Source organism: Glandiceps talaboti, chromosome 1 (genome assembly GCF_964340395.1).
Source record: "Glandiceps talaboti chromosome 1, keGlaTala1.1, whole genome shotgun sequence".
NCBI classification, from domain to species: domain Eukaryota; kingdom Metazoa; phylum Hemichordata; class Enteropneusta; family Spengelidae; genus Glandiceps; species Glandiceps talaboti.
Genome location: NC_135549.1, coordinates 31,670,038 through 31,696,039, shown reverse-complemented (window position 1 = coordinate 31,696,039; position 26,002 = coordinate 31,670,038). Strand labels below are relative to the sequence as shown.

General features: G+C 35.9%; 1 protein-coding gene across 1 annotated transcript in view; it reads right to left on the bottom strand.

The window, feature by feature from the left end:
- Nucleotides 1–1,089: 1,089 nt before the first annotated feature.
- The window catches only part of LOC144454025 (clotting factor C-like), a 49,718-nt gene continuing 24,805 nt past the window's right edge, over nucleotides 1,090–26,002 (bottom strand). Inside the window, exons 6-16 of the mRNA XM_078145433.1 lie at nucleotides 25,248–25,424; nucleotides 24,481–24,687; nucleotides 22,240–22,416; nucleotides 21,117–21,287; nucleotides 19,732–19,929; nucleotides 17,762–17,849; nucleotides 16,988–17,256; nucleotides 15,306–15,507; nucleotides 12,317–12,416; nucleotides 7,154–7,402; nucleotides 1,090–2,165 (exon numbers count right to left, since the gene is read on the bottom strand). Of these exons, the coding sequence (XP_078001559.1) occupies nucleotides 1,896–2,165; nucleotides 7,154–7,402; nucleotides 12,317–12,416; nucleotides 15,306–15,507; nucleotides 16,988–17,256; nucleotides 17,762–17,849; nucleotides 19,732–19,929; nucleotides 21,117–21,287; nucleotides 22,240–22,416; nucleotides 24,481–24,687; nucleotides 25,248–25,424 (2,108 nt within the window). The 3' untranslated portion in view covers nucleotides 1,090–1,895. The remainder of the gene's footprint in view (nucleotides 2,166–7,153; nucleotides 7,403–12,316; nucleotides 12,417–15,305; nucleotides 15,508–16,987; nucleotides 17,257–17,761; nucleotides 17,850–19,731; nucleotides 19,930–21,116; nucleotides 21,288–22,239; nucleotides 22,417–24,480; nucleotides 24,688–25,247; nucleotides 25,425–26,002) is intronic.

The window sequence follows — 26,002 nt, the reverse complement described above, 5'->3', positions numbered from 1 at the left end:
TTCCAAAAAAAAACATAAGAGACTGTTCTGTAAATTCAGTGATAGTGGGGTAGGAGGGAAAATGTTAGATATTATTAAAAGTATTTATATAGATGTCAAATCGTGTGTAAGAGTTGGGGACAATCTGTCTGATTATTTCAGTCGTAACATTGATGTTAGGCAAGGCTGCATGCTAAGCCCAGTACTTTTTGTATTATTCATTAGTGAGCTTCAAACATGTGCAATGCATTCTGGTAACACAGGTGTGCAGATCGATGACTTGTACGATCTCTTTCTTCTGTTGTTTGCAGATGACGTAGTTTTGTTTTTGAACACTATATATGGCTTGCAAAGACTCATTGATATGCTACGTCAATATTGTGCTTGGGGAATATGGTAGACTATCCTCCATGTACAATGTGTAAAACTTGTCAAATATTGGCTAAAGTTTATCCATATGGACAGTTACAGGCTCCCTTATAGGGCTTATAAAATGTTGTATAAAATGGATAGTAATGGCAAAGAGACCTGGGCTTCACAAGTTCGTTTTTGCAAACGTATGTTTTTAATGATGTTTGGATGGCACAAGAGGTTGGAAATCCTGAATTGTTCTTCTTGTTGTTTATTTCTAGGGTAGTTGAAGTGTCATGCCAGGAATGGTATATAAATATGCAGAAAGACAAAGCTCTCTACCACTATACAACATTTAAATCATTGTAACAACCAGTAATGTACATTAATGTATTGCAAGACAGAAAACTCATCTCAGTAATTGCACGCTCAGATGCTCTTCAGAAAATAAGCTTGCTTTTATCAAACGTAGACAACTAAATATTGAAAGAAATCTTAGACTTTGTAAATTTTGTTCACAAAATTTAACAGATGACGAATATCACTTTATAATGGTCTGTGTTTTTACATCTAACTACAGAGCATGCTATATCCCTCAATATTATACTTCAAATGCTATATATCAAAACTTTATTCTTTTAATTAACACAAACCAGAAATGTAATCATGGGACTTGCAAAATATATTTTTAATAGTTTGTAAAAAAAAAAGACTAACGACATCATAAAATTCTTGTTATTTTTATTTTTTTTACACCTTTGACCTTGAAAATTGTAATTGTTTTATAAGTCATGTACCGAAAACTTGTACACAGAAATAAACTTATTATCGTTATTAATAATAATAATAATTCTATCCAGTAACTTGTCTACCATCATTTTTAGATTAATTTGTAATTATCCTTCTTTGCTAGCAGAGTCACTGTGTTTTATAACCAAGGTTGATCAATGTTTTGAAATGAGTACCGTTTTAGAATCGTACTTCACACTCCAGGCTAGATCTGATTATAGCCTTTTGTGTAAAAATGTTATCTTTGGATATAAACACATTGTATATAAAGGTAAATTGAAAAGGGTCTAATTTGGATATTTGGATATCTATTAAAATGTACGTGTTTACAAGATAAAATTTGAGATAAAATGATTGGTTCATGTTTCGTCAGTACATATGATCAGCCAAAATACAAAGGAAATGAGTTTATGTGATCAAAAAACAACAACTGAAGCTACAGTTCTATTAAATGTATATGGTTTGTTTTTGTCCTTATTTGTTAACGAGTGGTAAATGACGGCTGTAAATCTATATGATCTCATCAGTAAACCACACGGCATTAATTCAGCTGAACGTTGCATGTGCCCTGTGTCATTCAAATGATTCTTTTGCACATCTAGGTTCAAAATACTGTATTCTGACAACTTCCCGGGCTTTTGTTGTCTGGAGCATGTGATGACTAGATTTATTAGAGATACAGGGAAATACAATGTTCTAAACACTCTTTTTGCGAAATGTTTCTGTTCTATAAAGTTCGTCTCTTCTTATTCGATAGTCTTAGATTTTTATCCGCGTCATATGAATTGTTTTATCCATCTCACAAACTTAATTACACGTGTGTAGCCGCCATATTGTCTTGGTAAGCCACATTCCACTGGACTACCCCAACTGACCAAACCCTGTAGATACCAGCGTTGTCTGTCACCTTCACCGTTGCTGAACACCATGGGACCACCACTATCGCCACTACAGGAATCTGTGCCTCCCTCTGAAAACCCAGCACAATACATATTTCGGGTCACAGTGACGTAGTACTGTGTTTCAGCGTAGCCGGATTCACATATCTGTCAAGAAAACAGACTAAGTTAAACTTTGGTCGTGAAATTCAATCACTTAAGTAAGGCCTAAAAATGGTTTGGTTCCAGTTACCGCCCCCCCCCCCCCTAGTATTTCACGCCGATCGTAAACTTTTTTTTACGTACTAGAGAAAAAAAAATAAAATCGCGAAAATTGTGTGAAGTCATGTAAGAAATAGTAGATGCGGAAACTGATATCAACTTAAAAAAGACAATATAAAACTGTTCTTCCTATCTGTAATTGTTGTACATCTGATGAAAAGAAACCAATAACACAGATACCATATGAAAACAAGGGGAACCATAAGTACCTGAACTAGACACTCACATATGAATATATATATATATGTGTATATATATATTATATATATATATATATATATATATATATATATATATATATATATATATATATATATATATATATATATATATATATATATATATATATATATATATATATATATATATATATATATATATATATATATATATATATATACATAACATAGAATCTACCTACCCCACCTATTCAAAAATTGAGCGTAATCGGTACCATTTTACAATTTTTTGTTAGGACTAAGACTGCTTTTTAAATTATTACCAATAATTATCACTTACAAAATAAAATAACTCGGTTGCCCCTTGCCAAAATATTTACTATATTTCTTTTTGAAGACATGCAACATTTTCGAGTTTGGTCGACCGACCGTAGTCCCTTAGAATACTTATCTAACGAGGGCCTTCAAACGCTTTGTAAAGTTTTAAAATGAGTCACAAGTTTTATGGTTTTGTTGCTTTAAAACAATTGTTAGTCAAAATGTAATTATATAGAGTTACGCCGATTTTTCATTACCAAAGTTAACCAACAAGTTGAACTCAGATTTTTAAAGAAAAGATAAAGTAAATCAAAATCTTTAGATTACGAAATGATCCACGGTCAATGCAAGGTAATCCGATCTTATGTTAACACAGTTTTGACGTATGCTATATATAACACTGAACACTCCCTCTCTCGTCTGGGTAATATATTTTAAACAGTGAAATATAACAAGTAGTCCCATCACCAACACTCGTCAAAGATTGCATTTCTTCTTGATTTCTAGATCTTTTTTTTCGTGTAAAATCTCGACCGTAATACACAATCCTACCCCAGGTATATCAATATCACCTACACTCTCATTAATAACGATTTCTCGCGCAAGTTCTCGACACAAAATCATAACAATTGTGTTCTGATTTTCTACATGGGAGGGACTATTTCGATGAACAAAAATTGTCCTCATTTTTTGTATTCAACTTTTAAATTCAAATTGTTAGTTCATCTATTCCTTTATCTTAAAGAACTTTTCGTAGAAAAAAAAGAAAATAGTTCCTTTTGAAGTTGTACTGGCTACAACTGGAACGTTTATAAAAACTGCTTTGGTTATATTTTGTTTTGTTCGACTTAATCGTAATATTGTTCGCCATCAGATTATGTAATTATCTGTTAGTATTGACCATAACTGTGAAGCAGTACACATGTGGAATATATATATATATATATATATATATATATATATATATATATATATATATATATATATATATATATATATATATATATATATATAACTCGGTGAGTATCAATCTGCTAAGACAGTGCTCTATACCGCAGTGGCAGAGCGTAATAGTTTTGGTAGTACTGGAACTCTTTCTTGGGTGTAACTCGGAGTTACTCCGAGTTACACCCAAGAAAGAGTTCCAGTACTATCAAAACTATATATATATATATATATATATATATATATATATATATATATATATATATATATATATATATATATATATATATATATTTGTATTTGTTTGTGTTTGTGTGTGTGTGTGTGTTTGCTTGCTTAGTCCACACCCTAAAATCTGCGAATCACAATTTCAACTTATTGCTACACTACTTATAAATAAAATTGGTATTTTAACAATTTTCAGGGAATCAAACCTGCTATTTTGCGTTGACCATCCTCGATTCCGTTTTCTAAAAAAATATAACCCTCCCTAAATATATATTCTTTAAAACACGGCTCTACCCCTACTAAAATGGGTTAAAATGCCATCACACATGAAAAGCCGGGGACACGAGTCCCAGACCGGGGTCCCGGAATCAATGGTAAAGACCTACCACTGCCACAACATTGGTAATTTTAAAAGCTTTGGTTGTTTCCTTACTACTACCATGAAAGTGAATTTACGTGAAGGCACTGCAATAACTAATTTCCGTGTTTGGATCTAATTGGCAGAGTTGAAGGCAAAAACTCCCAAAGATTAGTTGGCGCACTACCAACACTGTAGGGACGGAGGTTAACATCGCCAATCCACAACATTATCCCCAAAATCTCACCACACTGCTACCCCATCACTCATGTGAGACCCACGTACTCCTCTCCTACACCACAACTATCAGCCTGTTGATTCACTGCCTGCTTGTCGACAGCGATTGACTGATGTGTGTGATATTACAATACAATGGTGCCAGTGGTAACGTTTGGCGTGACAGCTGTGGGAGTACAGCACCGGCTACACCATAGAGATATCAAAATCACAAGACTAGATAATACAATATAATGAGTCAACGTAAAATGTGACTCTCTCCTCATTTAATTTTCTAAAATATGCCCCACCCCCATCGAACCGATGTGTAAAATGTAACCTCCTAATTTCCCCATCCTCATTGTAATTACTGCAAGCTCCATTGCACATTTTTACTATTATTATTGGCACGCGTGTTTAGTGTATTTTTAATGAAATAACTCATTGCATTATATGAGTAGTGTCTAGTTGACACTCTAATAGCCTCAATCACGTGAGATATTTCTTTTTCTTACTTGCTAGAAGGGTAAACTATACGACGTGAGGACGAATAGGTCACCTTGCCATTTTACGGCTATGATGCACAAAGGTCGCGCCTTCTTAAAGTTCAAACTGGGGTCATGGTAGTGTATCAGCCTAGCCCTGGCACCTTATTTCTATTTGGTATTTGGAACAAACAAAATGAACGTTACGTTACGGCGTTTACTTTGCTGTTAGTTTTACTTAATCAACTTTTAAAAGTGGATATTGTTTGTTTGTTTGTTTGTTTGTTTGTTTGTTTGTTTGTTTGTTTGTTTGTTTGCTTGCTTGCTTGTTTATTTGCTTCCTAATATTCATTTTTTTATCAATCGCAGCATGGTCTTTGACCAATTACAAGTTGTCTGTGCAACATTGTGTACAACATGATAATTATGATAGTAGTATTAATATGATAATAAAAACAGTATTGATGTTTGTTTCTTAATAAATATATGTTTCATAATTTCTGTGCGTGTGTCTAAACAGCAAATGTTAAGCATTTAAGACAAAGAGTGTAGGGTCATTGTTCACACTAATAATATGTGTAACGACCAGCAACAGTGGGACATATTTAGTAAATCGGTCATCTGGCCAATGTCCAAGTACATCAACTGATCATGAGAGCAAATTAACCGAAATATCCACCTTGCATTGTGTGTACACAAGATATACATATTAGTAACTCCATTCGAAACAAACTCGCCAAGAAATGAAAATAAAAAACTTTGTTATCCAGTTTTGGTGGTGTTTTTATAGTGAAGAGTACGTGATACTAATATACAACATGCGAGATGCAAGTTTGTGTAAGGTTTAGGACTCGGTGCTGGGACAGTAATCGTGTTTGTAATGTCCGGTGTCCGTATAATGCGGTCATAGGCTATCGTTAATATTATTTAAAAGTACGAAGGCTTTAATTTAGCTCGTGCCAAGATTTAAGGATTATTTTTAGTTTATGAACCTAGACATGCCCCAGTTGCGTTGATTAATGGTTGTTTTTGTATCCATTGAATTCTACATTATCGTATCGTCCGATCTTCGCTTCACACCGGTGGCATTTGTTTTTGTAACAAGATTGGCATGCTCATTGTGCAGAAGTTCTATATATAGTAACAATAAACAGTCTAGTAAACAAACAAGATCCAAATTTAGACATGCGATAGTGTATAAATACAACAAGCAAAGTCTGGCTAAACTTGAAGATGAGCCAACTTTTTCATCAGGCGTGGGCGAACAGTTCGCGATTTCTGACCTTTGCTATAAATAAACAAAATTCATTGACCTGTAATGATTTATTTTGTCAATCGATCTGGCACACTCGAGAAAATTGTGATCTTCATTTTGACTTATCGGTTGATTTGACGATCAAAATATGTAATATTCAGTTTAGACGTATACATCGAAACATGATTAACATTTCTAAGGTATTGTTTTTTTAACTAGTACACCACAGGTACAAATAAATATGGGTTATGTGGACATACAGTCTACTTGAGTGTGACAGATACACGAAATGAAGTAGACTCAGATTTATTCAAATAAAGCCAATTTAGGTCAAATGTACTTTAACTTTACTATGGTAACCATGTATACGGTTTTGCTATTTTGTGTTTTGGTCACTTCGACACGCCAAAACCGCAGAATTCCACATCACTTCAACAAATACATATAATGATAAGACAAACGATGGAGAAGAGAACTTGCAATGATTTAAAAATAAGATTCAAATAATATATATCACCAATCATTAAAATTAGTTCTGACAGGTTCTTCTTATCTTATAGATTCTCACTGCCCTCGTTACATTGTCTTAGTTACTGATAATTAATTGACGAGCTAGTCGCCATTTGCTTTATGTACATTGTAACTCAAGGGAGTGCGATGGGGAGGGGAGTGGACTATAACAGTCAATTTAGTCAAGCCAGTGAGGACACAGTTCTGTAATCGTGTGATATATTGGTTTATCGTTACAATGAAGGTTGAATATGAGAAATTTGTCAGACTAACAAACTTACCTTTGGATATTCTTTCGACACCTTCTTTAAATACACTAAAATTGAAAGATACACAAAATCTCTCTTTATTCGCCATTTATTACAGAAATGGTAACTTACTCTTGATCCAACGACTGGCACTCTTGCTTGTTTTAGTGCTGCTGCCACCGTTCCATCCTCGGTTCGTCCCCAGCCGGTCACCACGCCAAATGTACCTTGCCGTAAATGTTCTCGAGCAAGGAATGCCTGGGGTAGACACACGGGTCGTACTCTTTCTGTGAGAGTTGCCGTCGACGACAATCGTATCAACGCTATATCATTATCCAGATTAATTGGCTGGAACTGAGGATGAACGTGGATTTCTGACACCTTTAGATAAAACACAAAATAGAGAACAAAATGAACAAATAGAAAATGATTGGTTAGATATTGTCATAACTTTAACGAACATGTTGTTTGTCATTCACAAATTGTTTGAGTCGGGAATTGAAGTTCGTTGGTTTGTGATTAAATGATAAATGCCATATTTGTTTGTCAGTTTACATGACTTTGGGTAAACTGAATCCAAAGCTTTAATGTTACCAACAAATGAGGGTGTACAAACTATATTCATGACGTAAAGTGTATATAACAAGTAGCATCTCCGTGAACAAAGGATGTACAAACTACAATCATGACGTAAAGTGTATATAACAAGTAGCATCTCCGTGAACACAGGGTGTACAAACTACAACCACGACGTAAAGTGTATATAACAAGTAGCATCTCCATGAACAGAGGGTGTACAAACTATATTCATGACGTAAAGTGTATATAACAAGTAGCATCTCCGTAAACAGAGGATGTACAAACTACAACCATGACGTAAAGTGTATATAACAAGTAGCATCTCCATGAACAGAGGGTGTACAAACTACAATCATGACGTAAAGTGTATATAACAAGTAGCATCTCCGTAAACAGAGGGTGTACAAACTACAATCCTGACGTAAAGTGTATATAACAAGTAGCATCTCCATGAACAGAGGGTGTACAAACTATATTCATGACGTAAAGTGTATATAACAAGTAGCATCTCCATGAACAGAGGGTGTACAAACTACAACCATGACGTAAAGTGTATATAACAAGTAGCATCTCCATGAACAGAGGGTGTACAAACTACAACCATGACGTAAAGTGTATATAACAAGTAGCATCTCCATGAACAGAGGGTGTACAAACTACAACCATGACGTAAAGTGTATATAACAAGTAGCATCTCCATGAACAGAGGGTGTACAAACTACAACCATGACGTAAAGTGTATATAACAAGTAGCATCTCCATGAACAGAGGGTGTACAAACTACAACCATGACGTAAAGTGTATATAACAAGTAGCATCTCCATGAACAGAGGGTGTACAAACTACAACCATGACGTAAAGTGTATATAACAAGTAACATCTCCGTGAACACAGGATGTACAAACTACAACCATGACGTAAAGTGTATATAACAAGTAACATCTCCGTGAGCAGAGGACGACAGAAATGGGTTTGTATTTCAAAACTGGTTTCCCGTAGATACAGTAAGATGGTATACGAGGAAGAGGAAAGTTAACATTCTGTCTTTGACTTCTAAAACCTATCGGACCGATCTAACGTCATATAGTTTATGATGTATTTAAATAATCGATCAAGAACTTGAAAAGTAACTTGGTTTTATTGTTGTTGTAAGCTTGGCTGATTCTTCCCACATTATGTCCTGGCATAAGCGTAAGTTTCCAAGATTGAACATGTAAATACTTTGGCCTATGGGAACGTATGGGAGATTCCTAGTGCACTATCTGATTGATAGCTATACGCACTTTTAGAAGTTCTCCTGAGGTTTTTAGTGTAACAATTGTAAAATACAAAATAAAAGGTGATTGGGGATATTAATACGTGATTCTGTCCCTTTCTGTACTTGGTATACACATCATAACATGGGCTGTCAATTCAAACAAAGTGGTTTTGCTGAGGCAGTTTTCGAACAATTGTTAGTGGTATATTATTGTCTGTATATCTGGCTGACAATCTCACAATGTTTTTTTTTCATACGTCAAAGTCTATGATGGAATAATTACGCTTATGTTCAATTCTCGATGGCAAATTCGATGGCAAATCAAAATCAAGTTGAGAGAAGAAGGATATGTACCATGTTGACACGCGGTAAGATTAATATACCCTAATCTACTTGGACGTGTTAGCAACTGTCAAATCACTTGTTTTTTCGAATTTGAAACATTTGAAGTATTTGAACACACTTGCCCATGACAAGTATCCGTCGAGTGGTGTTCTCACGGTTTTCTTACATCCAACTCGTGAGACAATAAAAAATATTACTTTTCGAAACGTCGGTGATTGTTTTCAATGTTCTGGTCAATGTATCATCTACAACTTGTGTAGCATTGGTCACACTCCTATGTACGTTGTGTGTTCAATGTAGTCACCATCAATTCGTGAAACTTAATTTATTTTGTATATAACACTACTGGTCGTTCACAATTACAACCCCCGCGTTTAACTATGGCAAATAAATAGTATGCAGAATTATTGGCACACATTTAAGTTGACAGTTACTATAAAAGAAAAGTGGCATTCACTAGCATTGTCGTACATGTATGTATATCAGTCTTCCAAAAATTTGTCAACTAATTTTTGGTACACCTACATTTCAGATTATGGTAAATTGGTAACATTTTCAGTACCAAGACTCGACTCAACTTTGACAACCCACGTTTGACTCAGCTTTGTTCGGTATTATAAAATAAATAACACATGGTAGGCTAGGCAAGGGTAATATCACGATTCATTGCCTCCCCTCGGGCTTAGTGGTCTTTACCGTAGTATTGATGATGCCATAGCCGAAATCGAAGGCAGGTAATAAATCGTGATTGATATGTTATTATATAAAACTAACATATATTAACCATTCCAATTGGTTCAACACAATTTTAACAGAACAACAAATTCTTACAAATGCTGTAGAAAACAGAATTATCACAAAATGGGGACATAGAATCCCTATCTGTGGAAACATTGTTGAATAGAGTGATATCTTATAAATCTTAGCTAACATGTATCATGTATATTCAATGTGCTGCTGTTACACTAAATATTTCGTCTTGTTTCAAAATTATTTCAGAGAGCAGTGTGTTTATTTAGTAAATATAATTAATCGGTGATTGGAAAGTTTAATAAAGAGCAAAGTTGGAGTTGCCATGACATAACCAGCTAACAATTCACAATATACCTGAAACTCCTATACATGGTTGTCATCCATAATTACAATTCACAATATACCTGAAACTCCTGTACATGGTTGTCATCCATAATTACAATTCACAATATACCTGAAACTCCTGTACATGGTTGTCATCCATAATTACAATTCATAATATACCTGAAACTCCTGTACATGGTTGTCATCCATAATTACAATTCATAATAACCTGACACTCCTGTACATGGTTGTCATCCATAATTACAATTCATAATATACCTGAAACTCCTGTACATGGTTGTCATCCATAATTACAATTCATAATATACCTGAAACTCCTGTACATGGTTGTCATCCATAATTACAATTCATAATATACCTGAAACTCCTGTACATGGTTGTCATCCATAATTACAATTCATAATATACCTGAAACTCCTGTACATGGTTGTCATCCATAATTACAATTCATAATATACCTGAAACTCCTGTACATGGTTGTCATCCATAATTACAATTCATAATATACCTGAAACTCCTGTACATGGTTGTCATCCATAATTACAATTCATAATATACCTGAAACTCCTGTACATGGTTGTCATCCATAATTACAATTCATAATATACCTGAAACTCCTGTACATGGTTGTCATCCATAATTACAATTCATAATATACCTGATTCTCCTGTACATGGTTGTCATCCATAATTACAATTCATAATATACCTGAAACTCCTGTACATGGTTGTCATCCATAATTACAATTCACAATATACCTGAAACTCCTGTACATGGTTGTCATCCATAATTACAATTCATAATATACCTGACACTCCTGTACATGGTTGTCATCCATAATTACAATTCATAATATACCTGACACTCCTGTACATGGTTGTCATCCATAATTACAATTCACAATATACCCGAAACTCCTGTACATGGTTGTCATCCATAATTACAATTCACAATATACCCGAAACTCCTGTACATGGTTGTCATCCATAATTACAATTCATAATATACCTGAAACTCCTGTATATGGTTGTCATCCATAATTACAATTCACAATATACCTGAAACTCCTGTACATGGTTGTCATCCATAATTACAATTCATAATATACCTGAAACTCCTGTATATGGTTGTCATCCATAATTATAATTCATAATATACCTGAAACTCCTGTACATGGTTGTCATCCATAATTACAATTCATAATATACCTGAAACTCCTGTACATGGTTGTCATCCATAATTACAATTCATAATATACATGAAACTCCTGTACATGGTTGTCATCCATAATTACAATTCACAATATACCTGAAACTCCTGTACATGGTTGTCATCCATAATTACAATTCATAATATACCTGAAACTCCTGTACATGGTTGTCATCCATAATTACAATTCACAATATACCTGAAACTCCTGTACATGGTTGTCATCCATAATTACAATTCATAATATACATGAAACTCCTGTACATGGTTGTCATCCATAATTACAATTCATAATATACCTGAAACTCCTGTATATGGTTGTCATCCATAATTACAATTCATAATATACCTGAAACTCCTGTACATGGTTGTCATCCATAATTACAATTCATAATATACATGAAAGTCCTGTACATGGTTGTCATCCATAATTACAATTCATAATATACCTGAAACTCCTGTACATGGTTGTCATCCATAATTACAATTCATAATATACCTGAAACTCCTGTACATGGTTGTCATCCATAATTACAATTCATAATATACATGAAACTCCTGTACATGGTTGTCATCCATAATTACAATTCATAATATACCTGAAACTCCTGTACATGGTTGTCATCCATATTTTTTAATTACAATTCATAATATACCTGAAACTCCTGTACATGGTTGTCATCCATAATTACAATTCATAATATACCTGAAACTCCTGTACATGGTTGTCATCCATAATTACAATTCATAATATACCTGAAACTCCTGTACATGGTTGTCATCCATAATTACAATTTATAATATACCTGAAACTCCTGTACATGGTTGTCATCCATCTCGTCGTCTCTGTAATGTTTTCCCAGTTTAACTTGAACAACACCTGTTTCTACTACAGTAGTGCTATCTCTGAAATTAATTAAAATATTCTTAAAATTAGTTATGTCCACATTGAGCAACTTCCCAAAATGTTGAAGGTGCGGTTACCTTCGTTTTCTGTGCTGTGTGTCCAATGCTGTCACTGACGTTTCTGTCGTACATAGAGTACCAGGATGTGTTGGTGACTGATACAATAGTTATTATTGTAATTAAAATAATGTTGTTCATGATGTGATGACTGACAGTTGTGTGACTGTGATTTCTATTTGGAACTGTTAGATACATATTCACCTCACAGCGTCAATACACAGCTTCAAAGATTTTCCGTTAAAACTAGTTTCGATCAGACACAGAATCAGTCCGCAAGATAATAAACCGACCCCCAATAACACCAACAACCTAGATCCAATACCATCAACTATCCTAAAACAAGCTACTGATATCCAGCTACCAACCATTGTCAATGACGTCACTTTGTCAATATCTACGGTTAATGTACCAAACAAACTCAACACGGCTATACCATTATAATGTTTTCATTTCTTATAACAACATTTATTTATTTATTTATTTATTTATTTATTTATTTATTTATTTATTTATTTATTTATTGTACATATGAGCTTTTTGACCAATCCTGTCATGTAAAAATATCTCATTCTTTGTATGATGAGCTGTGGCCCATTACTGAAACAAATAATTATTAATATAATATTAACTCTTGGTTACACCATTGTTGGAAAACCACAGAATGATGTGTCCTGAAAACCCAAAGAACTACCAACAGTATGTGCTTTATTCTGCTAATTTTGCTTGATCTTTCTCCGGTCTTTAACACTGTTGACAATTGTCTCCTCCTGACCCGCATGCTGAACACCTTTGAACAGAATGAATATCTCAGGTATAGTGCTTGGTTCAAATCATAAAAACTTGTCGAAATACAAATGTAAATGTCCTCGGGCCAATAAAGTGATGGATGGCTGGCGTTTCAGGAACAGTCCCTCTCTGAGCTAAAGTTTAGCACAGTTAAAGTGTAGGAATGGAATGGTTAGAGTCATACTTTACAGAAAACCGGTAAACAGTACACCAACATGACAACTGTATCAAACTCGTACGATCAGTACGATATCCAACAAGGTTATATACTGGGACCAATTCTTTTTCACCACATTTGCAACACCATTATTAGACAGCACAATATTAAACTATGTCTGTATACAGATGATAGTTCGCTGTATTTAAGTTTCAAAATAGGAGATCTCAATGTCACCATTTAACGTATGGAAAGCCGTGTGTCATGGATAAATGGGTGACGAAAAATCTCTTGACGTCATAAACTCTAACAAGACCGAAGTACTGTATTTTGGGTCTCGTCAAAATCTATCTTAACTGAATTTGTCAGCAATGAAGATTAACGAAAATGAAACCATACCTGCAACTGAAGCAAGAAACCTTAGTACTACGTTTGATGCCCGTATAACGTATGGACATGGAGAAGCAAGTGACAAATCGTCATATTATCATATTAGGAACATTGGTAAAATCAGATGATATCTCACAGATGATGCAGTCAAACTACTAGTCCATGCCTTTGTTACATCCAGGATAGATTATTGCAACAGCTTATTGTATGGTATTCCTCTCAGCAGTGTAAGGAAACTTCAGCTTGTACAGAACACTGCTTCTCGATTAATCGCCAAAACCAGAAAGTATGACCACATTACTGGAGTTCCTCAAAATCCCCATTGGCTTCCAATATCTATCAGTGAATCGAATGGATTGAATTCCAACTGCAATGTACTTCTAATGGCAGAACTACATCACCATACATATCTCAGCTTCTGAAGTTTTATGAAGTCAGCCAAAATCTAAGTCCAAGCTGTAAGTTGAAATTAATCCGGTAAAATCATCGTATGGGAAACAGGCTTTCTCCAATGCTGCAGCAGTCTTATGGAACAGTCACCTCTTGACATCAGACAGTGTGATCAACTATAATCATGTTTTAAAATTAATGTTAAGACTCATCTTTTTTAGAAAGACATTTTTTTTTATCATAAGTGACTCTTTTATTATAAATGGGTTTTTTTTCTACCACAAGTGACTACTTTACAAGTCACCCTTTTACTACAAGTGACTTTATTGTCAAAAGCAACTTTTTTACCAGTGGTTCATATTTATAATAAGTGATTTTTAATCCATCGGAGACTCTTCTATTTAAGTATGTTTTACCACTGTCAGCTAAATTATTTGTTGTTCAGCGCTTATCAACATTGTAGGATATATGGCGCTTTACACGTGTTATTAAATATTGTTTAATATTATGATTATAATCAGCTTGAAACATTTTAAAAGACAGCATACTGGGATAAAAAAACCCAAACAGATTAAAAGTAAAACTATAGATAGGAGAGTGGTAAAAATAACTCTATAAATATAGAAAACACGGAAAGAACGACTGTGGTTGCTGTTGACAACACGATAGTAGATGGGACAAAGGACAACTTAAAACATGTTCAGTTTTAGCTATTTGTGGATCAATAAGTATTTTCTGTGAACTCTGACCGAGTGGCTAAACCACTTGCCTCTTACCAATGCGATCGGGGTTTGAACTCATTCAGGATTATGAAATTTACCACGCTGTAAGTAAGAAGAGTGTCGTTCAGTTTGACTCTACTGAACAACGCAGGTTTTCCCCGGGTACTCCAGTTTCCTCCTGCACTAACACCGAACCTTCCTCCTGTTATTGGGCAATGCCTATTGGATTGTTTATAAATTAATTACTTAAATAAATAAATAAACAAATGAATGAATGAATGAATGAATGAATAAATAAATAAATAAATAAATAAATAAATAAATAAATAAATAAATAAATAAATAAAACTTTTGAAATAGTGAAAATCGCGCTAAACTACCCACCTATAAACGACACAGTGTGCGGCTGTCAGGATCCATCGCTCATTTATTAATGCACCCCCACACACTGTATACCACGTTTTGTTTTCACCACCAGGGAGTCGAACGTATCTTGAAACTGCCGCCTGCCACGGCCATTCACCAACTGTCGATGTATTACCATTCACGATGTATTCTTGTCTGTTGACAGACTTTTTACCGCATACTGAAATGTGAAATAAACGTATAAATATGTCATATGAAACAAAAGGATATTTTGCCCACCTTTAAGTAAAATGGGAAATTGGGGGAAATGATAATTTTGTAACAAACCACGTAAGGTTGACGATAGTCTATTGTATTGATCACGCTATATTTTGTATTCGTGTTTATGTTTGCTTTACTTTGCTTTGCTTTGCTTTGCTTTGCTGTGGTCTGCTTTGGTTTGGTCTGGCGAGGTTCTTATTTGTACTTAAGCGTCTAGTCTATCGGTTGGACATCGACAAACGATTTGTACAGTATCGTTACAATTAGTCCTCCCTCCCATTGAAGGAACACGACAACAAAATATGACACGGCAGTCATGTACTTGCAAGCTAGTGAAACCACACAGAGAGATTACGCTATCTGTATCACATAAAAAATGTATCAATATACTACTTTGGGGGTCACACATACATATTATCTAGGGATTATTCAGAATTTGAATTTTGGTTGTTTGTGTTTGTTTGTTATAGTTATAAATAGTACAGTTGTCACCGGAATGATACCTAAAATAGAATTACAGATGAGTTATCAGTATTGTCCTAAATCTGGAACATTGACTTGGTAAACAAAGATAAATAACGATCAATGAAATGGAGTTGAAAAGGGTATAAATCGTGTCCAAACATGCACAGTTACATATATTGAAGAATTAACACTAGGCTCAATTTTAACAAAATAGAAGGCTTCCGATAACCCGACCAACGCTAATTTAAGCCCCCGACCCTAAACATTTTCTTGCATGCAAAAAGTTCAAATGGTAGCGATTGACTTCTATTTCCATGTATCTCTTTATTCCTTTGTGTCATCTGTTGTCAATTTTTAAAATAAATCGTATTCCAGAGAGAAACCAGATCTTTTTAGACTCTAACGGTACAGTCTGCATAACATATTCGTCTGCTTAACTTATAACTGTCTTCATTACTACTTCTTTTACACCTCGTCAAACTCTCGCGGAAGTATTGTGACCGACGACTATCTTATATTGGGGTCGAGCAAAAATCTAAAGTAAAAAAAAATAAAATTACGACCTACCTGCCTGAAGTCATGTTACCGGAAACAAATATTTTTTTTTCTTACGTAGTAACACACACACACACACGCACGCACGCATGTATGCACGCACGCACGAACGCCCACCTGCGCGCGCACACACACGCACACACGCACACACACACACATACATACATACATACATACATACATACATACATACATACATATACGTACGTACGTTGGGTGTTAGTTTGTGGCGCAAAATTACTGACGTGTGCCTGTCGTAGATTTCTGACTATTACTCCCAGGTTTTTAGCTAGTGTTATTGCATTGGGAATTTTTATAATGTATTTGAAATACGGACACCACTTTGATTGGTTGAAAATAAGGGTTCATCAAGCTTCACCGAAATGCTAAAATGTCTAGTTTTACTAGAATGAACTTACTTGGAGTGCACGTCGGTTGTCTACCGTCCCATTCGCCGTTCAAACAAGTTCTCTGTTTTGAGCCACTCAGCTTATAATACGGAGACTCACACTCGTACACTACTCGGCTATACTCAACAAAGTAACCTTCGGGTAGTTTAGCTGGTGCGTCGTTGTTACTGTCAGTGTCAGAGCCGTCGTCAGACGACATGTCATGATCATCTGCTTCGCTGAGAATTTCACTCCGTGAAAAGTGACTGAAGAAACTTGGCAATCTGGATGCAATATGTCTGGTGTCAGCAAGAACATAAAATGTATTTTGGTTAATTAACTACTATGAATAAAAATGTGGTTCGTAAGTAAGTAAGATACGATAGATTTCATAGCTATAATCAGAACCAAAAGGAAAGATTTTCAAAGCTAACATATCTCGCCACATCATAATGGAATTCCGACAGTTCATTTCAAAACAGTGTTATATGTTTTTATGGTGATCTTCTAATTGAACAATCATGGTTCATTTACACGTCTACCCAGGCAGTGTAAGGAAAGTCAAATTCTTTTGTTAACGTGAAGTCCTCGAGTCATCAATAATATAGACCAGATCATATGAGCAATAGTTTTGAAAGAAAGGCTAATAGCTCTTGTAGCACAGTTGTTGACAATTGTAGTAGTTATACATGTAGTCGCGACATGGCCTCATTGTCGCTTCTTTCTATGGGAAGAATTTGACGTGTTGGACAACGTTTTCATCTTCTTTCCCAAACAATATGAGCTTAGATAACAGCTCCTTACCGTCGGGGGAGACCATCTTGACCGAGAATAGGAGGCAATATTTCTCGTACTACATTCTTGGGTTTTCCTGGGTCCTCGCATACTGCAACTGAACCGAAACAAACAACACCTTTAGATTTCCCTTTCTGACACATCCCAGTTTGTGAGGAGGAGAGCAAGGGATAATGTCGACCATTAAACAAGGGATAACATACACATCTACGGAAATCTAGTATCCGCTCCACGGTTTAGTGTTTTGAAAATATATATGATGAACCTGGCAGTCCAGTACAAATAAACATGGCGTTCACATTTTGTAAACCTTGTGCTCTTACACAGGTACGTGTTGTGGAATGTGTTAATTTGTTGTTGTTGTTGTTGTTGTTGTTGTTGTTGTTGTTGTTGTTGTTGTTGTTGTTGTTACTATTTTACAATTTTGTATGTGAAAAATAAACCTTGACTTCACCTAAAGTATTAAAAACTATCTGAAATGAGGTTTAATTTGTCGATAATAAGCCGACATCTCGTCATTAGACTACATTGTGTAGTAAACTGTTTATTTCAAAAGAATAGGGCCATCGCCCATCCTTGAACGAAAAGAGGATAAATATTACAGTAACTTTTGGAACACAATGACAAATAAAATAAAAATTACAAAGATAGTCACGTCTTCTCTCTGAGTAAGAACGCTTTAAATACAAAGATACACAAATGAAAAAGTGTAAGTTGATTGCTGGTCGAAAGTAAGGTTATTGCTTTATCTCGTGTTGAGTACTGTATGAAATAATTTGGTATTAGTTCCTTTCTAAGAGACACTGGTATAAAGGACAAAATAACAAAACATGTACTTCATCTTCAAGAACATTTAGACCTTCATTTTAACAAAAAATACATGTTCTGTCCGTGATAGCTTTACCGACATGTCTTCCAGTCTCAATAGCTAAAGTATGATTTGAACAACGGAATTTAGCTAATACTATTTTATACCTGGATATATGGATACTTTGTAAATATAATTCAGGTTCTAGTTGAGACTTAAATGTCGCATAAAACCTGAGTCTTGGGGATTCATTAATTATATTATACCACTCTTGTTGATAACAATCAGTTAATCTTTGGTGAAATATAGTCATAAATAATTCAACATTTCCAACCTGTTGCTCAAACCATACATAACCAAAGCCATACTTAAACAAGAGCGCTTTAATTTTGTAGCCCAAGTGGTTTTACCTGCTTCATCTAATTTCTTTAACATTTCATAGGCACCTCTAGGGTACTGAGAACGATCCATATGTACAAGCTTAAGCCAATATGTCACACATCTTTTCTTGTACGTACAACAAGGTGGAACCCTGCCACACTCGCCCAAAATAGCTTCAGTGTTTGTGCTACTCCCGACCCCTAATAAAAACCTGCAAAAACAGAGATGATTTTTTTCTATTGTTGGGGAGAATTCATGACCCCAGATTTCAGATCCATAACAAAGCATAGGTGCTACACAACTGTCAAACAATTTGAATGAATTATGCAATGACATACCACCTAGTTTCTTTATAACAATTTGTATCTGAGTTAATGCCTTTCTGGGTTTAGAGGCAAGTTCATTTTTGGCAGGTGACCATAACAAACGTAAGGACAACAAAAGTCCAAGAAAGTTGTAGTGCTTGGCACAATCATTGTTTTTGCCCAAATAGTACCACTTTTAGACTACATGTCCAAAGGAGAGGGAAGAAGAGCGTCGACAAAGTTCGTAGGACAGGACTCACAAACCAGAGCTATTATTTCTTCCGCGACACTGCAAAATAACGACTCTCTGCGGTGTCGTAAAGAGGCTGTTGCAATTTCTTATAACGCCATTGAATATCAGATGGCAGCGGTTTGTCTTTGAGGTTTGATCGATGGGAATAAGACGATTATTAGAAGTAAAGTAAAGACTATAAACAGGAAAAACTAGTAACATTTTCTATGGAATGTTTTTTAATACGACCAACCTTTGGAGCAAATAGGTTGCGTGTCACTCCATTGCCCATTCTCCATGCATCTTCTTTGGCTTGAACCAATCATATGGTACCTTGGTAAACATTCAATTACGACCCGAGTGCCTTCCACAAATGTTGTGGTTTCTTCGCCACCGACGACACGTCTTCCGTTCCGAGGAGTGCCAGGGTCGTTACACATAGTCAGTTCCACTGAAAATGTAACGTCACGTTGTTAAATGAAATGAAATCGTTTAGATATAAAGTTGTTCAAGTGTTAATCCCCAATAATTAAATTCTGGCGTTGTTCAATATTTAGTAAGGTCAGTACAATATTTTTTTTGGGGGGGGGGACTGAAATAGTCTGATTATAACCTATGTAACATTTCAGTCACATATAATCATGTTAACAACATAGCTGATTAACAATATAAACACAGTGGATATATTGACATGACAAAACTAACATTGTCTCAGACTGATCAGTTTTAAACTTCATAAACACAACCTTCAACTGTTGATAAAATTAATCATATTCGTAGTTTGAAATTGTATGTTCAATAATTTTTACTGAAACATTGGTTGAAAATGTTACGGTCAACTTATCTTTAAAACATGGTTTTAATCTGAAATAACAACATTTCTTCACCATTACGCGTACCATCAAATCCGTTTTAATATGTTCCTACGCGTGCGCACACGCGCGCACGCACGCACGCACATACATACACACACTTGTAATTATGGAATTATATATGTAATGTAATGTAGTGTTATGTTATGTTATGTTATGTTATGTTATGTTATGTTATGTTATGTTATAGTAATGTAATGTGTTGCGTTGTGATGCGATGTATACGATGGCGAACATTTGTACTCATCCAGGCATATATTGTGTATCAAATCAAACAATGGCGATACAGTAAACGTTATAATTTGGTCATAATTTCAACATTATATTTGCGATTGTATCTCAAGATAGAACAACTCTCACAGTCTGCTACCTTCGCTGTATTTCACTGTTACTATAGTGTGACAAGCCTAGCAACGTCAGTTATCACCATCTTCAGCCCTGACAGAGAAACTAGTCAGCGTTAACCTAGCGGGCACATCGGACAACTTTATTCTAAGATTAAATCCATACAAATTGTTATCGTTTATGACTTTATGTAAAAAAAAATGGTAGATTTCTTATTTCAATGGTGCGGGGTGGTGGTGATGGTGTTTCATGTTGTATGTATATGCGGTCAAATAAACTCTCAGATTGTGAAGTGTGAAACAAAGTGTCCCGTAAAGGAAACACTCAAAATAAATGACAAGAGCGATTTCAGCTTTGAAAAAGTTGAAAATAATCTGCGATAATCAATCACCAACCAGGGATTATACTGAACAACACTAACCACACTCGGGAAGAGCTCCACTCCACTGTCCGTTAGAGAGGCAAGTACGCTCGGACGGCCCGAACAGATGATACCCAGCAGTACATGTATAGTTGATACTGCTTCCTTCGAAGTTTGAATCCCCATTCAACTTTCCATTTGACGGAACCTCAGGTTCAGAACACACGGCAACTGAAATAAATTTGAAAGGGAAGTAAACGATTGTTCACACTAAGCTTGCTAACATGTACATGATGCTACACGTGGCTTTCTGGTGAACAAATAAATTGACACAATATTAATGTCATGTCATCATCTTCAATAACGTAGAAGTCATTACATAATTATAAACTTCTATTCTCACCAGTAACTATAGAATGCACAACTCTCAATGCATTATTAGGGAGAAAAATGTGGATGAGAGATAAAACTCAGCCTTCATTGATAGAAATGTGGTAAATTCATCGAAATTAATTTCTATACGTGGTAAGTAAGTAGTACAATGGTTCCAAAAAGGAGTTTGAAAAGCTGACGTTGTTTGACCGTTGGTATTCTATGTTACCTCATATCTAATATATTCTTGTCTTTTTTCAGAGATTACATAATTAATCTGAATTACTTAAATCGCTATTTAAATTGTCACGGTCAAATATGATGTTAATATACATTTTCTCTACTGTTCTTATATGTCTGTAAGTTCAAACCCGGGATTCTGACTTGGAGATTTGATATTGTTGATTGTCTAAAAACACTTATGGTATGTTTGGAGCTTTGTACAAAAACACTCATATAATCATTTTTAAAAAGAACAATTACTACATTGCCAATGAGAAAGTGAAATAGAAGTACACTATTTCTTTAAAAAATACGGAGAAAATTAGACAAAAATCTACAGTGATGTAGAGAATATATTGTTCATGGTTCCAAGAATAAATAGTACAAAATATTATAGTTATTTTGGAATGGTAAATTGGAAATGAATGTGACGTTTTGATCCATCTCCTACGGACCTTGATCACGTAATGATTTAAATTCATAAGTGATAATGTTTCTCTCCGAACTGGAATAATATGTCAGTAAATTTCACAAACTTTAAAACCTTCACATCAAAAGTACTACTGTGTCAATAAATCGTATTCCATACCACATCTTGGCGTTTCTCCACTCCATTGTCCATCATTTTGACACGTTCGTTGACTATCGCCGATTAACACGTGCCCTTGGTGACATTTATACTGCACAGCATCGCCATGTTTCAGATCATCCGTGCTAGCCTCCACCGTACCATGAGGTGGGGATAGCGGGTCATCACAACGTATTACTATATACATGAGTAGAAAATGCTTTATAATATTATTGAAAATAAAAGACAATTCCTTTTACATACAACGTTGTAAGACAAATTCGAATTAGCCGTTGTCCCAAACTTTCTGATGGCACACAAAAAGTCTAATTTCGAATGCTGTACATTGGATTAGTTGATAGGACTGCTACATGTAGTTCATCGGTGCTGACATTCACTGCACGGTCTAACGTTAATAAAATCACCAATTGTTTTCTTTTAGGACATATGAATTTGATTTTGCCAAATCCCGATATGAAAACTGTGGGGTGAGGGGGTCAGGTGGAACACACTGGCATATTTTGAGTCAAAATTCCAAGACATTCATGTCTTGTTCCTTTCTTGTTTATTACATTTGTGATAACTACAACTATAGACAGTGGAGGGACGGCTACATTTGTGATAACTACAACTATAGACAGTGGAGGGACGGCTACATTTGTGATAACTACAACTATAGACAGTGGAGGGACGGCTACATTTGTGATAACTATAACTATAGACAGTGGAGGGACGGCTACATTTGTGATAACTACAACTATAGACAGTGGAGGGACGGCTACATTTGTGATAACTACAACTATAGACAGTGGAGGGACGGCTACATTTGTGATAACTACAACTATAGACAGTGGAGGGACGGCTACATTTGTGATAACTACAACTATAGACAGTGGAGGGACGGCTACATTTGTGATAACTACAACTATAGACAGTGGAGGGACGGCTACATTTGTGATAACTATAACCATAGACAGTGGAGGGACGGCTACATTTGTGATAACTACAACTATAGACAGTGGAGGGACGGCTACATTTGTGATAACTATAACCATAGACAGTGGAGGGACGGCTACATTTGTGATAACTATAACCATAGACAGTGGAGGGACGGCTACATTTGTGATAACTATAACCATAGACAGTGGAGGGACGGCTACATTCTCTACTCTATAACATATACGGTAGATATTTTACATGTAACAGCCCCTGCGAACTCAGGATAAGGGAGCCTCCAGTAATTACAGGAGGGACGAGGGGAAATCAAGTCCGGTCTCTGGTGCAAAATGTAACTCCCGCCCACCCACCCTCCACCCCCACCCCCAGTCCGTCGTGCTAAGAGTGACCCTCCCTCAATTTTAATTCTATAAAATATGACCCTTCCCCTGTTCATATATTTTAACATCGCCTCCCTATGGCGTAGTTGTTAGAGCTAAAGATTAGTAGTCAGGAGGTCCTGGATTCGAATCCCACTAGAAACAGATAATTTTTCTGCAGTAAGATCCCACCACATTGATAGATTTTAAAGGCATTTGTTGTTTCCCACTATTACCACCACTGTGAGTTTGTATTAAATCAATGCCTGCGTTTGGATCTAATTGACTGAGCTGAAGCCAGAACCCCCAAAGACTAGATGAGCATACAACTGACAACCTCAGGACCGAGGTTGACATCTCCACATCACCATTGCATATCACTGATATGTCATGATATTAATTTACAATGGTGGCAGTGGTGGGATGTGGTACCAGTAGGATATGGATCATGCCAAAATTAATGCAAAATTAGATTAAAAAATGAGTCAAAGTAAAATGTGACCCTCCCCTAATTTCCATTTTCTAAAAAATATCCGTCCCAGAGGACCGATTTGTAAAAAGTGACCCCCCCCCCCCCCGCCTTGTAGTTACTGAAGGCTCCCTACAGCCATATCATTTCATTCGGTTGTCGTTGTTTTCGCTACATACACAAGACAGGCATATGTTCCCATGACTCCAGGTTGACGATTTTCTCGTCATATCGCTACAGTGATTTCTCTGAAATTTAAGTCGGGGGCAATTCAGTAGCAAGATGGTGTCTACATATCCAACACTTTTATTTCTCAAATTAATCTGCAAGTTAAATATATATAGTGCCAATAATATACAAATGTATCACCCATGATGTTTCACCCTTGAGTTTGTCATCTTTATATACATGAACCTTAAACCATAACAATTTGTGTACAGCTGTTACACCGACTGTCTAGCCTTCTTTGATACCTACCACAAGTTGGAAGCTGGCCATTCCATTGGCCAGCACTTGAACAAGTCAGTGTGACGTCACCGATCAGTTGGTATCCCGTAAGACAAGACACGTTTATCACATCGCCTTCCACGAAAACACCACCTTGTTGGGGAGATGACGGCGAGATATCCAAGAGTTGTCGTTCTTCAAGTTCCATCAGTATTTCCGGATCCGTGCATAATTTCACTAGAACAGATGAAAGGTTACATTTAATTCTAATACGGTGTTTTTTTCGTATTGACTAACGAAGCTTATGTCTGCCGTGATCTATAACCCCGTCCAAAAATTATGCCCCCCCCCCTCCAAAAGTATTCACCAGCTGTAGCGTGTCTATATAATCTTGACCATATCACTAAGCTATCTGTATATATAACAGCCAACGATATAGAAATTCACATGATCATGAAATGCTACAGGGTTTCGATAATGTTTAAATCTACAATTATCTCGTTACTGGGTCCTGAAAACAATTATTTCAAACAAAAAATGTGTAATATTCAGAGTATATTCTAAATTATATTCGTTTTTCTGTGTCTTCGCGACTTGTTTGTCCGTTTATAGTTTACATTTGTCTGTATGTTGTTGTTGTTGTTGTTGTTGTTGTTGTTGTTGTTGTTGTTGTTGTTGTTGTTGTTGTTTTTGAATGGTAGTACATGTATATATCAGGAAGTCTATATATAGAAGCATTTGCAGTTTATATGAGTTCACGTCAAGTATACTCTATATCTATATTTCGTATGACTCACAGCATTGTGGAGTCGAGTGTGTCCATCGTCCATTCACACAGTCTGCTGACAAACTACCCTCCAGGTGATAACCATCAGGGCAGTCAAACCAGATCGTCGTGGTAGCAGAGGAATCGTCATTTCTGATTGGACTAATAGTGAGATGTGATGTGGCAGACGGCAACACACAAATAGGTTCTAAAAATAGACAAATCAATAGAATTATATTGACGTCTAATTAATGACTGTCAGGTCATTGAGCTCGGAGGACAAAGGACTGTACCGTAATGGGGAGTGATCAGGACTGGCTGATCATGAAAGAAATGTTGAATTCAGTCAATACAAAAAATGGTATGAGCCTTAATGTGGTTAATTGCAAAACAAGTGGTGAGGAAAGGGGAAAGGGAAATTGAGAGATGGAGAGAGAGAGAGAGAGAGGGGGGGTGGACGGAAGGAAGGAAGGAAGGAGGGGGAAGAGGCAGTTGGGAAGGAGAAGATTTGAGATTTGCCTGTACAGACCGCGGGTCATAAATAGACGGATGTGAGAGGAGTGGAGAGCTAGCATAGGAGTGCACCAGTAACCGTACGATTGTGGCGACAGAAGCGATGACCATCAGGTGAAAATAAGTGGGGGTTTCTCAACTTGAGGGCGTTCTATTCAGAAGTCCCTCAGTTTGTCTCATCAGCATGAGGACCATGATTAGGAAGACCCGGATAAGAATGACATACAGACAACTCATGCACTGTCCCACCCACTTATATTTATATTCTATTGT